At 42.8% G+C, this 23,943-nt stretch overlaps 1 protein-coding gene across 14 annotated transcripts in view; it reads right to left on the reverse strand.

Annotated features, from left to right (window-relative positions):
• Nucleotides 1-23,943, reverse strand: part of MAP2K4 (mitogen-activated protein kinase kinase 4) — a 168,017-nt gene that overhangs the window by 131,727 nt on the left and 12,347 nt on the right. For 5 of the 14 annotated variants that reach the window (XM_077833812.1, XM_077833808.1, XM_077833809.1 and 2 more), the window contains exon 2: nucleotides 8,659-8,691. The exons of 3 other annotated variants lie outside the window; for them this stretch is intronic. In XM_077833812.1, the coding sequence (XP_077689938.1) occupies nucleotides 8,659-8,691 (33 nt within the window). Of the gene's footprint in view, nucleotides 1-238; nucleotides 4,683-6,546; nucleotides 6,774-8,658; nucleotides 8,692-23,943 lie in introns of those variants that run through there. 6 more of the 14 variants (XM_077833816.1, XM_077833818.1, XM_077833822.1 and 3 more) reach the window with 4 other exon arrangements.

Genomic DNA, 23,943 nt, shown 5'->3' on the forward strand with positions numbered 1-23,943 from the left:
TCCTCACCCAGTCTCCCCTCAGAATTGCCCAGCCCTGATTCCACCTGCAAGTCTGAGCTTTTCCCTTCAGATACCTCATGTCTTTGCTCCATAATCTGCTCAAACCCCTTCCTAAACTCTACCAGACTTTCCACCTGCATCTCCAAACCTCGGATCTTTTCCTCCATCAGCTCTATCAGACGGCATTTCATACAGATAAAACTCTTACCAGGTGCCCCCTCCAGGATCATGTACATACCACAGCTTCCACATCCAGTCATCCTCAGTGTGTCTTCCGCGACATGGGTCACTCCCACTGCTGCCTCTTTATCTGTCATAGCCTTGCCACCTAAATCCTGTTAATCTGGGAAACACAAACCACACCAAAACACCACCACCCACAACAACAAAAAAAACCACACCCCAAACAAGCACCACAACACAAACTCCCCTTACAAACTCCCACTCAAACTCCCCTGTTTACAGCTGTGTTTGCTAGCTCCTGTGCCGCTCCAGCTGTCTGTGCCGCTGCCTGACTGGCTGGCTGCCTTTTAGGACCCCTAGTCAGAGAAGCCCCGCCCCCTAATCAGGGCTCAGCTTCTCTCCCAGCACAAAGCCCCTACAAGCCTCTACACATACAAATACTACAAAACCAAAAACAAATACAAATACCTTCTCCTCCAACAGAACTCCCACTCAAACTCCCCTGTTTACAGCTCTGTTTGCTAGTTCCTGTGCTGCTGCAGCTGTCTGTGCATCCGCAGGTCCATCAGTGACAAGTATCTCAACAGTGCCACGCAGAATAGACAGCTGTGAAGGAACTGGGTCTTGTCAAGGTGGTGTAGCAATCTCCACTACAGTGGTGGTGCACTGTTCTGATCAACTTTGTTCTAGTGCCAAAAGACTTGGTGTTGGAGTCACAGAAGTAAATAGTTCCAGGGTCAGTGCCATACGGTTTCCTAAAGTTCTGTTTTTTGGAACCAGGTGCTTTCATGCCATATGGTTGGAACCAGCTTGAGACCAAACTTCGGTGGGAACCTGTTCTGGCCCATGAAGTCTCAGAAGATGTTTGGTTTCACATGGAGGTTTTCCTCTTAAAGGAAGCTCAGGTGGATAACCTACCCCTGGGACTTCTAGCTCCCTGTGGTCTGTCAGAGGACAATGCTGTCATTGTTGTCATTCAAGTCACAGTTCTTAAAGGCAAAGAGCCCACACTCTCACTCTTTAGCTCGGAAGATCCCTGTATGTAGGGGTAGCGAGCCTTGGTTCAGGCTCAGGTCTTATTTACTTGGTCATTACTAGCTCAGGAGCCAATGGACTTCCAAATCACACTTTTACTGGGAATGCACAGTTCTCACAAAAAAGTCATTTATGGTCTGTTCAAAGTTGGGGAAGCTCCCTCACAAACATCACTTTGATATTTTTGGAGACTATACATAAGTTTAGATCTAATTTGCTACATTTGTCTTAACTGTCAAGAAACAAACAGCATTTCAATTGTGCTTCCTGCTGCTCTATAGCTGCACTGCATTTCTGGAAGGATTTGACTAACTACTTATAAATCAACGTATCAAGGTGCTCTCAATCTGGTTGGAAACAGAATACGATAGCTTTCAGTCACTGTTCTCCCTTAGAATTCATAGATGGTACTGATGGTTCTTGAGTCTTGTGGCACTGTCCTCCATTCCAAATTGGGGTATATAACTGGCTGTCACCATAACTACAGATTTCTGTGAGTATGCATCCATACCACCGGGCTTTTCCATTCTCTTTGGAAATGATAGCTAAGTCTTTGTTCAAATGCACAAACTTCCCCGATACAAAGTTTCAAGAAACAAAATGGATTGTTTCACATAGCTCTTTGGCATGGAAGAGTCAGTCATTGTGAGATGCCATCAGAGGCCTTTTGTTTGAGTCTCAAACATAGGACACTGTACAGTTTCTACAGTTACTGCAGCTTTGAAAACAGAACTTTCAAGTTGTTAATGAGGTAAATAAAGTAAAGTGCAAGGAAAAAAGGCACCTTGAAAGGAAACTAATTGGGAACAAAGGAATTATCACAACTGGTCTTAAAGCTTAATCAAATATTTCTATTTACAACAGGATGTTGAAGCATAAGTGTTCATAGATAATAGAAGAAGAGGAGGACTTGTGGCACCTTAGAGACTAACAAATTTATTTGAGCATAAGCTTTCGTGAGCTACAGCTCACTTCATTGGATGCATAATAATAGAGTGCAGCTTGCAGTGTCAGGTCATTCTGCAAACCAAGGCAGGAAGATAGGGATTTAATGGTTTTCCTATTATGCAAAGTTGCAGAGGACTAAAAATCCAATGTGCTTCTGAAGATGTCTACATGAGACACCTTGAAGGTTCTGGCTCTAGAAATATAAATTGCAATCTGCAGGTAGCACTTCTATTAAGAGCTCTGGATACTCTTCTTCTGGGATCTAGTTCAATAAGATTTACTGTTCCTCCAACATTCACTTCTGGTCAAGAAAAAGGTGAAGGCAGCTATTGGGGTTCCTATCGAACTGCAAGATCTAGTAAGTTGATCTCACTGACTGACACAATCATCGCAGAAGATCTCCAAATCTAAAACCCATGGAACACACCATTTTGTGCTCAAATATAACCAATTCCCCCAACAAAAAGTAAGCAAGGGTAGACCTTTATCCTGGTACACACAGAATTCTAGTTCTAACCTCAATTTTAGGAAATTATCACCTCCTAAAGCCCCTAAAAAAACTGCATCAAAAGACAGCGCTTGTTCCAGTTACCAGCGTCATGCGTGTCCTCAATTTCTTTTAGAGCTTGCACAGTCTAGATTGAATCCTCCACTCCTAGCTTCCTCCAATTGTCCCTAATCCCCAAACAATAGATGCTTTACATCTGAATGTAAATGACAGAGTACCAGCTGGGGATCTGACTGGCTGCTGAACAGTCTCCTAAAGGCTTTTTGTAACCCCCTTGCTGTGGAACCTGAGGGTAGAAAAAGTCAGTAAGCGCTATCCAATTCATTTGCATTGGAGTTATATAAACTTTGAACAGAAGAAGAATTCAAACTCAGACATACAAATGTTAAAACTAACAAACAGCCTTAAGCTGTTACCAAAAAGTTTATATTTTCACTACAGTATTGTGTAACTGTTCTGTGGTGCCATCTAGACATGTTGAGAGGTGGCTGTTTAGAACCACATGTGAAGGCTTTTGGAGGATGGTTCGATGGTGACTGGTAATTTATAAATACAATACAGTACAACAGATAACATGGGAAAGATGTAGTATTAAAGAAGGAACCTACAAAGTAGCAACAGTTGAAAACAGCTCGCCTGAAAAAGAATTCTTAATGATGATAACACTTCTAACAGCTTTGAGCAAATTCCACAGCTTCTCAACCAGGAAAAATAAAGTTAAATTGGAACACTACCTTAATTATCAAAGGAGAGGTACTTCAAATTGTTTAAACAATCACCCCAGAAACAGACAAAATGCAGATAAAACTATAAAAGGTCTTTTGACCACTTTCCTGGCTGTTGAAGACAGACAATGTTTTTCATTTTGGCTTTCCACACACACATACTTATCAGCAAACAGTGGTTAATGGAAAAAGTGTATAAAAGAACCAGACTGGGGAACATAGGCCTCTCCCCTTCTGACAGTTTCAACACAGCAAGAGAGCAAACAGATATCAACTTTAGGGCTTCTGAAGGTGAGAGGCTGTGCACTCAGGCTCAACTGGACCCTGCTGCTTGGTATTCAGAGGATTTTAATATTTTTGATATCATCTTTGGAGAAAAATGCAAAGGGAAATGGAAACAGGCTATCTTTCTCTGGGGAAACAGAAGTTGTATGCTCAATCTTGCTTTCAGTTACTTCCTGGAGCTGTGCCTGAGTGCACAAGACAGAAGCTGCGGGCACAAGCTGCTGGGAAAGGAAAGTTGGATTTATTTTTTTTTGGAGATCAGGAAGTTGATCACACTGCAGCTTTCCCCCTCATCAAGTAATATTAGTAGTAAGACTGGTTAGCACAATGGTGTCTAACACGCAGCTCGGCAGAAAACCACTCTCTCATCTGCCTCAGTCAGCAATCCACAGTTTAAACAAAGCACCAAAGTAGGCAGAGCTGAAATTCTTAAGGGTGCAGCACATACATTGAATTTAACAAACAGATACTGTGAAAGGATTGTGGGGAACTTAAGATCAAATATTGCCAATTTCTGTGGGTATACAACAGTAATTCAGGTGTCTACTTCACGGATTCAAAAGGGAGAACCTGCAAACAAACTCAGATTGCACAACTTTTGCCCAACATGGAATACTAATACCCATTTCCTTCAGCTTTCCACCCTCAAGCATGCAAAACTGAAAGAACATCTGCAAATAAACAGTCCAATTTATGTTTCTTTGGCAGAAAAATAGATTTGCGGTATAAATTGTTGCTCATCTGCAAGGAGGCCAAGGAGAAGGAGAAGCTGGGCTGCGCGCTATTTAGGACTAACAAACTAGAATGCTGTAATACAACTGTACATTCAATTAGCTTACCTCTTATTTAATTCTTATATTGTATTCATAAAAAAATAGGGTCAGATTTTCAGAAGTGCTCAAAAGCCAACAGCTCTCCTAATGCTCCGTGGAGCTGCTGGGTGCAGAGCACTTCTGAAAAAATTGTGCACAAGCCAAATATTATTTACCTGTTCAAAGACTATCATAGAACAACTGAAATGTTTTCACACACTCTCTATTCTAAAAGGACATGACATTTCTGCTAAACATGCACACAAAATATTCAGCTAATACTTCTGCCAACATTCTTCTAAACCCAATTTTGATGAAAAAATACATATGGAAACTATTGTAATGGTAAGTTTAAGTGAGTAAAATTGCCCCCCTTTAAAAATCAGCGTTTATAATGGGAAGCACTTAGTCCAGTAGTCTGCCATTTTTACTACACACTAAACTTATTTTCTGTTGAAAACTTGTTTTAGCAAACTAGCAAATTCTGTTGGTCAAAAAGTTCCCTTGATATTTTAACTACTCACTTATTTCATTTATTAAAATATTCACCTCACAAGCCCAAATGCCTTTCAGCACAAAATACCCCTCAAATGATGAGCAACGATTTGTCAGAAGTACACAAACACCGATATTTACCCTTAAGTATTTCTAAGCATATTCTCTCAGAGGGCCTGCTGTGCTAACAAGTAAAACTTCTGTCTCAACAAAATACATTAGAGGTTTTCCTCCCCCATTCTCAACCAACAAAATTTTCCCCCCATTTTAGTATACAGATTTCCAAGGTGGAGAGGGCTGTGTACAACAATTTATTTAGAAGTCTATAGTCTGGCAGGATTTAGACTCTTCAAACACTTCCCTCTGAAGATTGTTGAGCCTTTCACATTTTGTCACCCTATGGCAACAATTAGGAACTGAATTATGTAAGCCAACTGAATTCATTTCAAGAATGGACACTAGCAGTAATCTGAATATACGTATTTTAATTTACCTAAGATCAAAATCACTTTCAATTTTCCAAGGACTGATCAAGATTAAGGAGGCAGGTAAACCCATTTGTTGGCCTTGCTCTTTTTGCCAGATGTAACAAGCTTCCAAGGAAGTTTTACATGTGAAGTTTTCAGTTCAAAATTATTTTTTGCCAACATTTCCTGTATATGTAATGATTGAAACAGACGAGTGTGCAGGAACTCAAAGATCTACATGGATAGTTATTCATTAGTAAAATGCTCTGAATACAGATCAGTTCTTTTTAATCCACTATTATTTTCCACCTGCATTTAAAGATGAACTAAGGTGCTTTGATAAACAGGCAAGAGGTTTGAGTTCAGCCCCTGTGAATGCCTCTGTATTTGCTGCTAGGTACTGATCCTGCAAAATCTTTAAATATGTAAGCAGATGCACTGACTTTAATGGGACTACTCACATGTTTAATGTTATGTATGTGTGTAAGTGTTTGCACAACTGGGACACTACCTTGTAAATTCTCCACACGGCAACTGCAAGCAACTCACAACAGATACCCCTACATCCTCCATCTCAACAATATACTTGGGGGACTGTCTCCATCATCCAAAGTGAGTGCACATCACTGCCAAAGAAGATCGTACTAAATCACATTTCAACCTTCAGACACAGAAACAAAACAGCTTTCACCCAAATTAATGGACCTCAAACATACAGTAACATGACTTTAAAGAAAACTTTCATTTCTTCTGGAGTCCCCACTGGCTGACCTAGCACTGTGTTCCTGGGATGTTTGGCATACACAGTACATAGGTCATTGACAGAAACACAGCCCAGATGATTTTTTCCAAGCTCTTAGATGATAGATGCATTTTATTCCACTGGGCTGGCAAAGATGTCTCCCTCTTACTCATTGGTTTACTCTGTGCTTAGCATATTCCTACCTGAGAAGCTCTCAACTCCTTCAGGGGGCAAAATGACAACTTCCTTCTTTGAGGTCCTCTCATCAGTTCACTGATGGAGATCTCTGTCTGCACGCTTGTGCTTCCTGTGAAATTTTGGAATGACCCTTGCTCTGCATACATACCATTCTGCTGGCCGAGCCCATACTTTTGTTTCATTTCATTATCAGGGACCTGTGTTCTGTTTAAGAGTTCAGCTGCTTATTCCCTTCACAAAGCCAGACTCCTCTGACACAGCAGGACCACGTCTAGTGGAAAAGATTATTTCCCCATGAACATTCTGGTTGCAGGTGGGGAATAAGAAGTTGGAGCATGTGGACTGAAAAAAGATCCTGGTTTTATGCAAGAGTCCCTAGTGGAGAAATAAATAAATAAATAAATTCAAACTCTGCAGAGGTATTTCTGGTCAGAAAGTTTTCCGTGTCCATGGTACAGAAGAGGATCTGTAAAACGCTGACACAAGATTAAGGACAATGTCCTGAGCAAATATTAAGGCAACCTTTCCTAAAATGTCAAGTTTGATGTCAGAACTTAGTGTGCCAGCTTTTCTCAGAAAGAAATTCCCTGTGTAACAAACTGTTTCACCTGTGGTCCAGGAACACCCATATATCATCACAGTAAACTAACTAGACGTTATGGGGAGGGGGAGGTCAGTTTGCTTGTTTGGTTTTTAAGAAAACATTTTTTGATCTGAGCAGCAATCAGCTAGGCATTCACTAGGAAGACTGAATACCTGGGAGTTTTACGTAAGTTTTGTGTAAAGTTTTTATTTTATAAAATGGATTTGAAAACACTGCTTTCCAGAGGAACTTTAGAATTTGCCACACTCTAGGACAAACCATATTGTTAAAGGACATGCATTGTTCTCCAGTTCAGTCCCACTGGCACAGTGGTGACTCAAGTTGGCCTGCTATGCACTGAATCTTTGTAAGTGTACCTCTCGTAAAAAGTTTCAGAGTGGTAGCCGTGTTAGTCTGTATCAGCAAAAAGAACAAGGAGTACTTGTAGCACCTTAGAGACTAACAGATTTATTTGGGCATAAGCTTTCATGGGTTAAAACCCACTTCATCAGATGCATGCCTTGTAAAAGTTTTCCAAACAGAGACACAGTGGTCTGCAAATAGCAGTTAACAGACATATAAACCTTGTCAACCCACAATGCAGGATATTCTCATTAGAGCAACTCAAAATAAATTAGTTTATATTCATATTTCTAGCGAGCATGTATACTGGATATCAGTCTTTAAATTCCAAGACACCAATTATTGAATATTAGCAATTAACTCTAGATATCTGACTTTAGTTAAAATAAATATGCATATTTATCAAGTGCAAATAAAAATTAAAAATATATATTTAAAACGCAGAATGAGATGCAGAGTGGATTTTTACTGAACTACAGAACATTTACCAAATAGAGGTGCCATCAAAACTATGTTTTGGTCTCCAATAAAACTCCACTAACTCATGACAGGCAATTGTGAAGGGTACTGTGATTTGAGTGACATAGCAATGCAAAGTATGAAAAGCCATTAGAGAAACAATAAAAAAAATTAATCCTAAAGAGCTTCCATTAGTCATCAAAAATTGCTTTGCAATGACTGATTTTAGTCTCACCTTCCAAAAGTCTAGCCTCAATTGAAATAGCCAGCCAAGTTTAGGAAGTTACCTACATTACTCCCCTCCTTCCACAGAGGTGCACAGATAGTAACAATGATCCAAATCAATATCAATGTGACCATTACCTACACAAGGAACTTTTTCAGGTGCTCAGATCCAAATATGTTGCACTGTTTAACTTAATTCATTTTTCTTAATATAAAGTTACATAAGAAGCAAAGCGCTCTTTGAGGAACACTTCTAGTTTAATAAAGCAGCTGCAATTCAAAAAGTCAAATCCCACCTGATTCATACTCCACTGGAGTTTGGCAGTGTGTGAAACTCCAATGAATAACAGGACTATCTGTGTATCTCTAGTTCATTATTCACTTGTTACAGATATGTAAGTGTAAAAGACATGTGCAAGTTTTACAACCAATGGCCTAATAGAAAACCATTTGTGGTTTTTTTTGTTTTTGTTTTTAAACTTTTTAAACAATATGAAAAATGGAAGCTCAATCAATGTATAATTGCCATGGTTGGTTAGTTGGAACAACAGTGGATACATTCCCAGAACCAAGACTGATATAAAAAAATAAAAATAAAAGTAGCATAATACTATAAAATTTGTAGCTTACTTTGTGCCTTTTCACAGAAGTTTATCTGAAAGCCTAAAGCAAAAAAGATAAGTTCTAGTTCATTCACTGAAAGTCACAGAATTGCATAACTATTAAAAGTCACATGTTTCAATTATCATTATTAGAGACTAAAAATGATGAATAAAACGGGTTTCATGGGCAAAGTGTCATCCTGAGAAACTAACAAGAAGTGCAGTCATCTCAATCTCCTTCATTTACATCCCATGCATTTTCAGCAGCTCTGTATTGTCCAAAATGCCAAGAAAGAAATCAATCAATGGCCAGATCTGGTCAAGAGGGAATCAGCTTACGAGAGTGTTAGCTTCATTGTCAAGTTAATAAAAATAAAGCAGTCATAACTCCTTGGATATCTTTGCAAATCCATTCAAACAATTTTGCTAATATAGGTCTTCTGCAGTAGCAAGTCACATTCTTGACGATTAAGACATAAAGGAGAATACTGTGTCCCAATGAAGCCAAAGATGTTAATTAATTTCTGATTGAGGTAAGTGACATTTGAAAATATTTCATCAAGTCGAACAGTATTTTACTTAGCATTTCCCAACAAGCAACATTCAGTTTGTTAACATCTGTGCAACAATGGAGGACCAGTTCTTTTAAAACCTGCACTAATAAGAATATCAGACTAAATCAAACAAGTTTTTTCAGCTGAAATAAGGTAAATTACATTACATTTCTCCTTTAAGAGGCAGACAGTGCTCCCCTGGTTTTGATTATGTAAAAGTGATTTACATGGCTCACCTACCCAACATTTGCGAGACTAAGGATTTATACCCTATTTCTGATTTTCAAGATACTTCTTTATGCAGGCAGTTGCAGTCTTTCCTCTCCCTCCACTCTCACTCTCACCCCCACCCCCACCAACTAGACTTCAACCAGGAATAATTCTCCTCAGTCCTAGTGATCTGTTCAGTTCCTTTGGGGTATAAATGGAAAGAACCTGAGAACTGATGTTACTCCAGTTCACACACACTGAACAAAATATCCAACTCATGCAGTGTTCACAAATAAAAATCTGGAAATGAAATATGTTAGGTCCATTCACATTATACCAATCATCAGCAGTATTGCCCACCTGCACTGTAGTAAACATCTGATTTGTAGCATTAATTTCTTATATCTCCAGTGTTGCCAAATCACGATTTTATTGTGAGTCTTGCAATATTTGGAGCTTTTCTGATAGCCCCAGCTTCTAGAGCCCTGTAAGTAATAATCTCAGCTTCTTTTTTCCCCCTAGTCCTCATGATTGCAGAGAAAAGCTAGAAAACATGAACCCTAAAAGATTTCAAAATTTAGAAGACAAATAAAAAGGACTGAATAGTTATTCTTTAAAATCTCATAATTTGGGGAGGGCAGGGGGGAAGAGGACTGACTCATAATTTTTGAATGCTTGGGGTTGGCAACACTGCGTCACGTTCCTCAGATAAGAAACCTAAATCCCTAATATGGAATATACAGTCACATTCACCATGCAGTAAATAAACTACTTACCCAGAAAAGATTTGTTAAACACTACACAATCAACTATACTACAGTGTTAAAAAGCTGAGCACATGGAATTATCAGTCCACTACTTGCAAATTTAAATTTCACACTAAGTAGCTAAAATCTCCAGGATAAACTGATATTGTGCTTGCCCTTTATTCCAATTCTCTGAAAGATACAGTAGCAGCTAAAATTATTCTACAGGTGCAAGTTCTAAAAGAAATCATGCTAACAATACTGACACAAACTTAATAGGCTATCGTTAATGTTGCAATCAGAACACACACTGTAGAACCAAAAGAAAAAAGTCTCCTGCACTCCTGGCAATTTACACATCACCTACGACGCTGTCAATAACACACTCCAGCACTCCACAGAGATTTGACTTCTATCTCCAACAGATACTGAAAACAATACATACACCCCAATTTCATCAAACTCACACTCAGGAAAACTTCAACAGCAATTTAGAATCATAGAAGATTAGGACTGGAAGAGACCTCAGGAGATTATCTAGTCCAACCCCCTGCTCAAAGCAGGACCAACCCCAACTAAATCATCCCAGCCAGGGTTTTGTCAAGCCAGGCCTTAAAAACCTCTAAGGATGGAGATTCCACCACCTCCCTAGGTAACCCATTCCAGTGCTTCATCACCCTCTTAGTGAAATAGTTTTTCCTAATATCCAACCTAGAACTCCCCCACTGCAACTTGAGACCATTGCTCCTCGTTCTGTCATCTGCCACCACTCAAAACAGTCTAGCTCCATCCTCTTTGGAATCCCTCTTTGGGTAGTTGAAGACTGTTATCAAATCCCCCCTCACTCTTCTCTTCTGCAGACAAAATAAGCCCAGTTCCCTCAGCCTCTCCTCATAAGTCATGCCCCAGCCCTCTAATCATTTTTGTTGCCCTCCACTGGACTCTGTCCAATTTGTCCACATCCTTTCTGTAGTGGGAAGCCCAAAACTGGATGCAATACTCCAGATGTGGACTCCCCAGTGCCAAATAGAGGAGAATAATCACTTCCCTTGATCTGCTGGCAATTCTCCTATTAATGCAGCCCAATATGCTGTTAGCCGTCTTGGCAACAAGGGCACGCTGTTGACTCATATCCAGCTTCTCATCCACTGTAATCCCCAGGTCCTTCAACAAATAAAAGGCAGGATGACTTTGCAAATGAATGGACTATGCAACAGGCAAATGGGATGATCTATTTATATTAAAAAGCATGAAGTCATTATGGTATTTGGTGCAGAACAGGTTTCTTGGTCAGCCAGTATACCCTTCAGCCAGGTGATCTAGCTCCTGAAGTAACCCAATTCTCTCTTCTTCACCAATTCCAATTATTTCTTTAAAGCATCTCAGCTTCCAGCATCTTCAAGTTCTCAATGAACTGGCTGTGCAGGAGCATTTCAGTACTGGGCTTAGTCAACTTCACCTGTTCTAGCCACAAATACTGCAGGTCCCCATTCTCTCTCTATTCCGAGGCAGGTCAGCTCCTGCTTACTCTATGTGGCCTTTGCCAGGGTTCTTTTCCTTGAGGAACATGCATCTTCCACCTTCCAAAGACACTCCACCATCTGAATCTGTCCGTTTGCTAAGTTGTACAAGGATTTCAGCCCGGTGCCTGAAGCATCCCTCTCTTCAGATCTCTCCAGTCCATTACTATGTGGGTCTGCTGGGTAGTGATAGGAGCTACTGCAATCTCTGACACACCCGCCCTGCACACCACTTCTGCATCCATGGTGCAATGCTGTGCCCATGGGTGGCTTATAAGCAGCAAGGATCAAACCTGGATTGGGAACCCTGGATCTAACAGTAGGAGCAGCTTAGAGACCCAGCTCTCCTAGCCAAGACTGTAGCAGGCTTATCAGCCTCCGTACCTCACCCAGACACCACAAGAGAGGAAGAGAGCGCCACAACAAGCAGCTGTGTATTACACAGGACACTTCCTCCTTTGTTGGTCTGCCAGTTTCTCTCAATGAAATATTGTAAGAGAGGCACAACTTGTCCACTAACAACTCTGTACTGACCCCCTACCTGACAACTGCTTATTTCTGCTTATCTCAAATCTCCATGGGTTCTTCAGTGCTCTGGTCACACATCTGCTGGGCTCTAGACTGCGTTCTGTGAAGCTGGGCTTCTTCTCTCCATTGTTGCTGTCTGCTGCCAGGACATTCAAAGGTGTAGCTTTTCCAGCCAGTCTCAAGAGCTTGCTGGCTTCAGCTTCCAGGTTCTATTTCATTTCCATTATCTGCTGTTCCAAGCCACATTCCTTTCTGTCTCCAACTCAGATATTCTTCCTAACCTTGCACCTCTGAATCTCTTCAAACCCTTGATCTTTATACATTTTACATTTGTTTATTGAGATGCTCTAGCTCCACCTTCTAGTCCAAAGCTTCTGCCCAGCTCTGGTTTGGGAGAGGGCTTTCGCCTTCCTCTCCCAAGCCTCTGTCCCAACATGTCACACTGAAGAAGTTCTTCTCCTGGGCTAGCAGCTATTCAACTCCTCCTGCCTTTCTTCCAGATTGCTGGGGATCTAATTCCACTGCCAAGCCTTCCCTGCTCTGTCTGTGGCCAAGTCAGTCTATGGGACATACAATACTGCCATGCAGCCTTGTCACTGGAGTTTCGTCTTTCCAGGTAAGCCACCTACTATCACAAGGCAGACGTACATTTCCGCAAGTACCTCTTTTCATTCATGTCATTGCTCTCCAAAGTGGTTATGTTTCTTCCTGCATCCTGGTTAAGTTGTAACCCCAGATCTGCAGTCTTTTGCTAACCTAATCAGCTTGCTGTCCGACTGGTTCAGACCTCTGAGTTACTAGTAACCCAGTACGCCACTCAGTAATTTCATCCATCCTCTCTCTTTGCACTGTCACTCTTGGTGTATATCTCCCTTGTTAATCTTGGACCGAGGTCCCTACTTCATTCTGCTTGTCCCTTTTATCCTGAAAAAGCACTTTCACCTAATTGGCCACTTTGCATGATTTCCCTCCCAAGGTTTGCTTGCACACATGTAGCTTGGTTCCAATGCGGTCATCTCCTCCACAGTCTGGGAATGCTTCTGCTTCAGTTCCTGGGTCTGGGTCTGGGCCTGGGTCTCCTGAGTCTTTGCCTCAGTGCCCAGTCCCTTCACCTAGGCCTGCATTTTCTAGAGCTGTTTGAACTTCAAGGATCTGGAGGGCAGAGTATCAATTTCAGCTTTTTTTCCTGCACTCACAGACACTAAAAACTGAGCACCTCTTTAATTCCCTTTCCAGCCATGTCGTTTCAGGCTCCTGAGCCTGCCGTGGTTCTCCTAGTTACTTATACAAGACCTCAAGCTCTCAAAATCCCAGGCTGAGTGTGAAGCCAAGGTATCTCCCTTAATTAGCTGAGACTCTAAGCACTGCTGCCATTTGCCCAGTTTGGATGCTCCACGCTCAGGCCTGTCTCGGTTTTGTCCATTACTGGGGACCCAGGCTTTCCCCTTTGCCACCGTCCTTCTTCCCAAGGACAAAAGTTCTCAGTAGGGCCGCACCTTTTAGCGTGTGCTGCCTTCCCACAATCATGACAAACAACATAGGGACTTGCTCTTCCTTGACCTGTCTCTGTCTTTGCAAGAGGCCAGGCCACCCTCTAAGATCCCTGTCATACACAGGGCCTCTCCAGAGACCTGCTTGGGCTCTGGCCCCATCTGGGCCCCTCCCCACCCCCTGGAAGCATGGAATAAGCTTCAGCAGCAGATTGTGCAGTGCCTTGTAGGGTCTATATCTCTAACCCCAAATGCTTCTCTTGGGTTCTGCTAAGGCTCTGCAAACAGGTCATAGAACCTTCCTGAGATAACAGACTGTAGTCCTAACCCCAAATCCAGCTCCCCATCTTTGTTAACCCCTAGTTCAGGCCCCCACTGAGTCTCTCCTGCTATGGGTTCTCTGAACAGTGTATGGCATGCCTCAGTTTACCAGTATTAATAAAAGCACAATCACTCAGCCCTAGTGGGACTCCCACCTGGTTGCTCGGAAAGTGAATGTTACCCTGGGTCCCTTCACTGTCATTGCCCATTACTGATCCAACCATTGTACCAAGGTGGGGTGGGTGGTTGTGGTGCTCAAGCCGATATTGTTGCATTGTAAGTGCCAGATATCTATGCCTAGCTTTGGGAGTGCAGCGTAGTGTTGTGGCTAAAGGCAGGATACCCAAAGCACATACATGTGGATCAATCAATCTGAAAGACAGCATCTCAGAATGGCTACAGTTCAGTTCTGTTCCCCACTGCATCTAACATGGCCTGTATAACTTCCCCATTATTTTATTTGCAAAGGATAGAGTGCAGTACATTATAATTGACAGCTATCCAGAGCTGAGGTCACAACTTTCATTATTAATTACAATAGAGAAGTACATACAAATCAAAACTAAGGCCAGTAAAGGTAGGACTTGAATTCAAGGTATCCTCGTTCCTAGCTCAGAGAACTTTTCCCTACGCTACTGGAATATTGTGCAGATGAGTCTGTCTCTGTCAGCTACTAGCTGTGTTGTAGAAGCTAGCAATGGAAACACCGTCATTCTATGCAGACAGGACTGTCATCTGAATTGCTATAAGGATGACTAGTTTAGACAATACTTAATACCTCAGCTTTAAGATGACATATTGCAAAAAGAACAACTTGTCAAACTGAAGAAAAAAGAGAGAAAGAAGAGGTACTGACTTCTAAGTGGTATATACTTAGCACAGGGGAGAGCAAACTATGGCCCACGGGCTGGATGCAGCCTGTCAGGGCTTTCAATCCAGCCCGCGGGATTGCCAGCCCCGTGGCACAGCAGGGCTAAGGCAGGCTCCCTGGCTGCCCTGGCCCCATGCCGCTCCCAGAAGCGGCTGGCACCATGACCCTGCGGCCCCTAGGAAGGAGGGGCAGAGGGCTCCATGCGCTACCCCCGCCTGTAGGCACTGCCCCCCGCAGCTCGCACTGGCCAGGAACGGGGAACCACGGCAAATGGGAGATTCGGGGGTGGTATCACAGGCGAAGGAAGTGCACAGTGGAGCTGCCTGCCCCAGCCCACCCCCAGGAGCCTCTGTCGGAAATGCTGGCCACTTCCGGGAGCCTGCCTTAGCCCCACTGCACACCACTGCCACCCCGGAGCCGCTCGAGGTAAGTGGCGCCGGGCCAGAGCCCACACCCCAAACCCCTCCTGGACCTCAATCCCCTGCCCTGAGCCCTTCCCAAACTCCGCACCCCCTCTGCATTCCAACCCCCTGCCCTGAGTCCCCTCCCGCACCACAACCCACTGCTCTGAGTCCCTTCTGGCACTCCGCACCCCTCCTGCACCACAACCCTCTGCCCTGAGCCCCCTCCTGCACCCCAACCCCTTGCCCTGAGCCCCTTCTGGTACTCCACACCCCCTCCTGCACCCCAACCCACTACCCTGAGCCCCCTCCTGCATTCCGCATCCCCTGCTCTGAGCCCCCAACCACCTGCCCTGAGCCCCCTCCCGCACCCCAACCCCTTGCCCTGAGACCCTTCCTGCACACTGCACCCCCACACACACCCCACACTCACTCCTGCATCTCAACCCCCTACCACAGCCCTACATTCATGGCCCTGTATACAATTTTCCGACCCAGATGTGGCCCGAGGGCCAAAAAGTTTGCCTATCCTGACTTAGCAGATGCAGAACAATGTATGAATCAAAAATCAAGTCCCATGAGCTTATACTTTTTCTCCAAAAGGATCCAAAGAAAGGTGAAACACCAAATATTTTTTAAAAGCAGGTGTCTTTTTCCATGTTAATCAATCCAATCAGCAAACCAACCTGAATAACTCAAATACTACATAATTTCTATGTTTCTGCTACATATCTAATATTTCTACACAATAAATTCATGAAAACTCTATCACAATCTTGACTACCCTCTACAATGCTTAGTTACATGTACTCTTACGCGCTATTCAGATACTTAAACGCTTACTTGTTGGATCGACCTTAGCATGCAGCACAAACACACTCAGAAGGCACACAATAGAAGGGATTTAGAATCACATGCTCTAGGACGGCTACTCAGAAGTACAGCCTCTGCCTCATCACCTGCACAAGCCTGCCCACATTGCTGTACTCATTACTTGGGTTTTGAATGAATGCTGAGCACAAACTCTTCACATCCTCATCATCTTTACTCAAAGGAATGCTATAATGCAATAATGGAACAGGTGTCAGGGCCTTGAGATGGGTAACTTGGTGCTACAGTATTACTATTTCTCAGGAATTTACCAATATCCAAGATAGTAAAGAAGAGGAGTGGGAGATATCAGACACGCAGGTTCCATTCCTAGATCGGACACGGTCTTCCTGTTGAGGCTGTGATGGGTCACTTTGTATCTCAGAGCCTCAGTTTCCACATCTGAAAAATGGGAATCGTATTTGTCTACCTCAGAAGAGGTATTGCTAGGCTAAATTAATTGTTTGTAAAGACCACAGAGATCTTCAAACAGAAGCAGCTTTGGAAGTACAAAGCATTATTGTGGTTGTTATTATTATTTACTTAACCAAACACAGAAGAGGATTGGCACGGGCCATCCAGGAAATCAGCCTCTTACCCAATCCCTTTGCACAGGCAGACAGCTGTAATTGTTATATATTTTCAGGATCATTGTGAAAAAGGTTGAGAAAACCATGTAAGAAGGACTGCAAAAGTATTGGGCTGGACAATCCCAGAATTTATCACGGTTAAAAACACTAAAGGAGTTAAATGATTCACGACATTGACAATACCAAGCCTCTCACACTTAGATCACTGGTTTGACTTCAGGTCAGGTGTGACTTGTCAACACTAACGAAATGTACCTTGCCCAGAAACATTTGCTCTCCCTCAATCAACTGAAAAACACTTCCTGCGTTCGCAAAAAGAAAAGGAGTACTTGTGGCACCTTAGAGACTAACCAATAAATTGGTTAGTCTCTAAGGTGCCACAAGTACTCCTTTTCTTTTTGTGAATACAGACGAACACAGCTGTTACTCTGAAACCTCCTGGGTTTATTTTTGTGGGGCAGGGCAGGAGGCACTAAGGTACATTCTGAATAGACTTTGAATTATCAGCATTAAGGAACAAGTGATCCCAAATCATTTCCCCAGTTTGCACAGAGCTGCCTGCACAAACCTTTCAAACAGTCCTGCAACCTGGGGAAAGAGGTTGAGAAAGAGGAGCAGAGCTGCCAATTCCACCAGACATCTGAGCTGGCAAACAACCTACAATTCACTGGCTCAGCATCCCCACCCTGACTGTCCCCACAAAATCAGGCTTGGTCTACACTACAGGCCTATATCAGTATAATTACATCACCCAAGGGTGTGAAAAATCCACCCCCCCAAGCGACACAGTTCTACCGACCTAACCTCCCACGCAGACAGCACTATGTCGACAGGAGAGCTTCTCCTGTCAACATAGCTACCACCTCTCAGGGAGGTGGATTAACTCTGCCAATGGAAGAACTCTCTCCCATCAGCGTAGGAGCATCTTCACTTAAATACCACAGTGGTGTAGCTGCACTGATGGAGCATTTTTAGCGTAGACCTGCCCTCAGAAAAAAAAATGACAACCATCATCCTTGTCAGGAGTCTAAGCAAAGAAGCTACAGATTGAATAGGCCACAGAGACTGAACTCTCCTCTGATCCCTAGAGGTATTCTAGGTTAGGGCTGAGGCACAACTGCAAAGCTTAATATGCAGGATGCTTATCTTGTCACTGGCTCTGTTATAACCAGTTATGCAGACAAATGAGAGGACTTCAGACTCTAGGGTTGTTAATCCAGCTCCTTTCACCAACAAAAGACCAATCAGACTTTATACTTATGTACCAACAATTTGATATAAAAAGTCCTCATATTCGACACCTGAGATTGGCACCACTGTGCCCAAAGTACTGGCACAATAAGCATTTAGTCTCCATGCTCCTGCCTAGGGGAATAGCCCCCTGGACAGCTCAATGACTAGGGCCCTATCAAATTCACAGCCATGAAAAACATGTCACGGACCATGAAATCTGGTCTCCCCCTGTGAAATCTGGTCTTTTCTGTGTTTTTACCCTCTACTATAGAGATTTCACAAGGGAGACCAACGTTTCTCAAATTGGAGGTCCTGACCCAAAAGGGAGTTGCAGGGGAGTCGCAAGGTTATTTTAGAGGGGTCGTGGTATTGCCATCCTTACTTCTCCACTATCTCCAGAGCTGGGTGACCGGTGAGCAGCAGCTGTTGGCCAGGTGCCCAGCTCTGAAGGCAATGCCCCGCCCACAGCAGCACAGAAGTAAGGGTGGCAAGACCATACTGAGCCACCCTTACCTCTGAACTGCTGACTTCAGAGCTGGTCAGCAGAGGGTGGTGGCTGCTGACTGAGGGCCCAGTTCTGAAGGCAGCAGCGAAGAAGTAAGGGTGGCAATACCATAACATCCTTACTTCTGCACTGCTGCTCCTCCCAGCCAGCAGTCACTGCTCTCCAGCTGCCCAGCTCTGAAGGCAGCACCATAGAAGTAAAGGTAGCAATACCACAAACCCCCCTACAATGACCTTGCAATCCCCCCCACAGCTCCTTTTTTGGGTCAAGACCTCTACAATTACAACACCATGAAATTTCAGAATTAAATATCTGAAATCATTAAATTTATTATTTTTAAAATCCTATGACCATGACCAAATTGACCAAAATGGACCGTGAATTTGGTAGGGCCCTATCAATGACTAGGAAATCAAAGTGCTCAAACATACATCTAAATTACACTGGACCTAAGAAAGAGGGCAGTGAAGCACCTAATGAAAAGATGCAAAAATAGGAATCAGTAACTGGGGACCATTTTGGAGAAGACAACTGGTACAGAATTTGATTAGATGTAGAAATATTTTTATTTACAGATGCAGGGAAACCAAGGCCTCTAGGAGGATATCTACAGAGCATTTTCGTCTGAGCAGGAACAAGCCTCCCAGCTCAGCTCAACAGACTCAGGGTTGTGGAGCTTGCCCTAGTACTGTAAAAATATCTGAGCAGACAGCACTTTGAAGTTGCAGTTTGGACTCTGAATCCCAGGAAGGGGGCTCACTGGGCCTCTTCCCAGTTTGGCTGCATCCACTTCCAATAACTGTCTTCCCCTTTCTTATAAATGCAAGTTATTAGGTTTCTTAGATGCAAAGGAGAAATTTTGAGAAATCAGCAGGAGATTCATGAAGACTGTTACAGGCCATCTCCTGGTGCACCTAAGAAAGAGGACCAGATAGAAAATGTTTACAATGCTTCAGTTCTTGCCAATTGGACTCTATTCTCATTGTATTCAGTGAAGAATGTTTTGCTTTTGAAAGTGCCAATCTCCATCTTCAATAAAATGCAAATACAAAGGCTTTGATTTGGAAAGGGGGAACATAAGAACGGCCATACTGGGTCCATCGAGCCCAGTAGTCTGTCTTCCGACAGAGGCCCATGCCAGGTGCCCCAGAGGGAATGAACAGAACAGGTAATCATCAAGTGATCTATCCCCTGTTGTCCATTACCCTGGCAAACAGAGGCTAAGGACACCATCCCTGCCCATCCTGGCTAATAGCCATTGATGGACCTATCCTCCATGAACTTATCTAATTGTTTTTTGAACCCTGTTATAGTCGTGGCCTTCACAACATCCTCTGGCAAGGAGTTCCACAGGCTGTGTGTTGTGTGAAAAAATACTTCCTGTTTTTTGTTTTAAACTTGCTGCCTATTAATCTCAATTGGTGACCCCTAGTTCTTGTGTTATGAGAAGGAGTAAATAACACTTCCTTATTTAATTTCTCCACACCAGTCATGCGTTTATAGATCTCTATCATATTCCCCCCTTAGTCGTCTCTTCTCCAAGCTGAAAAGTCCCTGTCTTAATTGCTCCTAATATGGCAGCCATTCCATACCCTTAATCATTTTCGTTGCCCTTTTCTGAACCTTTTCCAATTCCAATATATCTTTTTTGAGATGGGGCGACCACATCTGCACGCAGTATTCAAGATGTGGGCTTACCATGGATTTATATAGAGGTAATATGATATTTTCTATCTTATCATCTATCCCTTTCTTAATGATTCCCAACATTCTGTTCACTTTTTTGACTGCCGCTGCACATTGAATGGATATTTTCAGAGAACTACCCACAATGACTTCGAGTTCTCTTTCTTGAGTGGTAACAGCTAATTGAGACCCTATCATTTTATATGTATAGTTGGGATTATGTTTTCCAGCGTGCATTACTTTGCATTTATCAACACTGAATTTCATCTGCAGTTTGTTGCCCAGTCTCCCAGTTTTGAGGATCCTTTTGTAGTTCTTTGTAGTTTGCTTGGGACGTAACTATCTTGAGTAGTTTTGTATCATCTGAGAGAATCACTGTAGCAGTGAGAAATAAGCATTTATAAGGTATACAAACCTGTTAGTCTCCCCTACTGCCAGTTCAGCAGCAGCTAATGTTCCCTATCCCGCTGAGGTGCAAGGCTGCTTAGCTCCATCCAAAGCGGGGCCAAGAGCGCAGAGAGAGAGTCAAACGGTGATAGACATGATGCTGTCAAGCAACCACAATTGCATTACAAACAATAGCGGGTTATCCAATGATTCTTAAGTCTAGGTCCTTGCACCAGCACAGGCATCCGTGCACTAGGGCTGAAGCTGGGAATGCCCAGATCAGGGACCTTGCTCAGGAAGTGCTGTGCAGCAGCATGTGTCAGGCCTTACATAAATCCAAGCCAGCAGCACGTACGCCTCACATGGGCTTTGCGGGTACAACACAGACAGGCTGCAGAAGGAGATTCCTCTGACGACATTTACACAATGACAGTCGGGGCTGAAAAGGTCAATAACCCTCTTTAAACAAGTGACGGTCAACTGCTGCTTTGCTGTGTATGTTATGGCAAAGTCATGCCCGGGCCTTTCAACTTGACTGTAAGGAGCCACAAATATTATCTACGCTTTTGAGACTTTGCAACGACTGTAATTAAAAAACTTGGCTTGAAGCATTGGAGTCCCCAGAGCAAAGTGTAAGCCCATAGGTGGCAGGAAAAGTGCACTAGAGAATCTTCAAAAAACTAGAGCCCAAGGCAGGCCCAAATTTTGCCCAACTGAAGGCTGTGCTGGTAACTTACCAGGAGCCCAGAAGCTGCATGACATTGTGATAAAATAAACTAGTTTGCAAACAGCTTCAAGTTTAAGACAGAAATACAGCCTGTGGAGAATACGGGTCCCAGAATGCTCAGATTGATGAGGAGCACTGCATGCTGGAACTTGAAGTCAGATATTAAATCAGAGGGTGGCTAAACTGTAAAAACCTATGGGCTGCATTTTGCTGCCCTGAGCTTATGTAATTTTATTTATCTACTTTGATTTTAAAATGAATCCTTCCTGTGCTCCAAACACACAGACAAATATTGTATTACAACATTAAACCAATTCAGATCAGGTCAAAACCATGTGTCCTAACCTCCTGCAAATGTCCCTCATCAGCCCCACCCAAGCATTCATCCCTTTCCCACATGCAAGAACAATCACAGCAAAAGAAGCAAGTCACGCACAGTGACCTGAAGGTAAGAACATCTGGGATCTGATGAATGATGAGGTAGGACGCCAATTAGATCTTGTCTACACAAAAAGGTTGAACTGAACTGGTTTAATTTAAGGTGTGACTGTAAACAGGCTAACACCTGGGGACAGTGTCATTTCAAGACAAGAGTGGCTTATTTTGGATCAGTTTAAATAGATTCCTAATCTATTAAAAAAAAAACACAAAATAAACCTGGTACAAACCAAAATGAATGTGTCCACACAAGGGTTTGCACCAAATTAACTTAATCATTCAGACAAGCCCTTACACTCAAGAAGCCCTGCCTGCAGCCCCCTCGCAATTAAATGCAGAGAGGGCATTAGCTTCAGTGCTCAGATTCCAAAAACAATCACATGACACAAAGAGACAGGCAGGTCTCTGAAGAAACCAGGATCCCACCCATTTATGGTTGTATAAGTTAAAACAAACATCCTAAAACCACACCAGGCAACAAACAGGCAACAAATGCAAATCCTGGAGCACAGGAGTGAAGTGCTCCCTGTTACAAACATGCCTGAAGACAAAATAAGTTATCTGCTTGTTTCCCCTATTATAAATGCAGGGCTTGTCTGTCTTAGAAGATTCCAACTGATAAATTGAAATAACACCACCAAAAGTTACCAAAGAAGTGAAACCTGACAGGGATGAGAAGAGACATGTTATTCAGGTGTTTAAAGCTCTGTTTTTGTTAACACCTATTTAACTAAATACACTTAGGAGAAGAAAATCTGTGCTGAAAGAATACCATCAACTTGAAACTCATAACTGTCTCTGAAAACTTTATAACTATTAGTGTTACAAGTAACCCCTGAAATAACTAGAAGAGATTCAGTTAGTTATTGCATTTAACACCACTTTGTGTACATGCCATATAATTGTTTTATTCATGGTCAGTCCCATCATCCTTGCACTACTCTGGAGTAGCTCACACGTATACATTTCCCCATGTTTTGCTAGGGAATGCTTACCAGTAACAGCAGCGGCAAAGCTAGAACTGAAGCAGCAGCACACAGGTGTTTTACTTCTCTTCAACATTACCATTAGATAAGGGAATGATGGATCTGTTTGTATGTATTATGAACAACAGAAAGGGGAATAATACAAATAGTGACAATTAAAATAGTAATGCCTGAACTCTGTAGATCTCAAAGCATTTTACATAGGATGGTAAGTATCATCCCCTGTTTAGAGATGGGAAAACTTGGAGATTAAGTGACTTGCCAAAGGACACACAATAGATCAGTATCAGAGCTTGAACAGAATACAGGTCTCCCGACTCCCAGCCCCTGGATCAGTCCTGAAGACGCCCACTGTAGAACCGTGGCTACTCTAGATGCATAAAGTCAAGATAGAGGAGAAGAAACTGAGACACATGCCAGTGCACCTGCTACACTGATCCCTTACTAAGCTTAACACCACAAATCTTACCCACTTAATATCACCTCTGGAATCTCCGTAAGTAAGGCTGGTTGAAACTCAACTAGAAAAAGCAAAAAGTATTTGTCCTGTCCAAATGTGATTGCTGTCACAGAGACCCCCAGATTGATTCAGGTTTAATTTTCCAATATTCACAGAGTGGACGAAAAATTTTCACAGAACAGACTACTCTGTATCCAAGTGGAGGCAACCTACATTTAGCAGGATACCCACCATGCAGGGCAGTTCTGCTGGCCTAAACTATAAGAAGCATGTTTGAGGAACACAAAAAGCTTAAGCTTCCATCACAATCCTTGGGATAGGACAGCAAAAATTTGATTGCTCCAATTCTAAGCAAATGATTCCCACTACTACTCCTTTCTCCCTCCACACTTCATCTGCCACAAACTGTCAGCATATCAACATGACCTGTGATGCTCACGTCAGGGAGAAGATCATCGGGAGCCACCGTGTCAGAGGCTGAGGACAAAAAAGGGTTGGTAGCAAATGCCAATGGATAAGAAGTCTATCAAAGAATTCTGTAACTACAGTGGATCCCTTAACCTGATGACCTGCAAACAAAGTAGACCATGTGTCCTGATGGGGACATGAGCGAGCTTGGACAGTGGAGAAAGAGACCTAGGCAAAGTCTGCTCTGTTGAATATCAGCTGCTTCAGTTTTCCAAGCACATGATGTCAAAATGATTCTAAGACCAATTTTTAAGACAAGGTCACCTAACAAAAATATTAATCAGATGAACAGATGTCAAGCACACTTTTCCCAGCAATTCCA

The sequence above is a fragment of the Eretmochelys imbricata genome, chromosome 14, assembly GCF_965152235.1.
Source record: "Eretmochelys imbricata isolate rEreImb1 chromosome 14, rEreImb1.hap1, whole genome shotgun sequence".
NCBI classification, from domain to species: domain Eukaryota; kingdom Metazoa; phylum Chordata; order Testudines; family Cheloniidae; genus Eretmochelys; species Eretmochelys imbricata.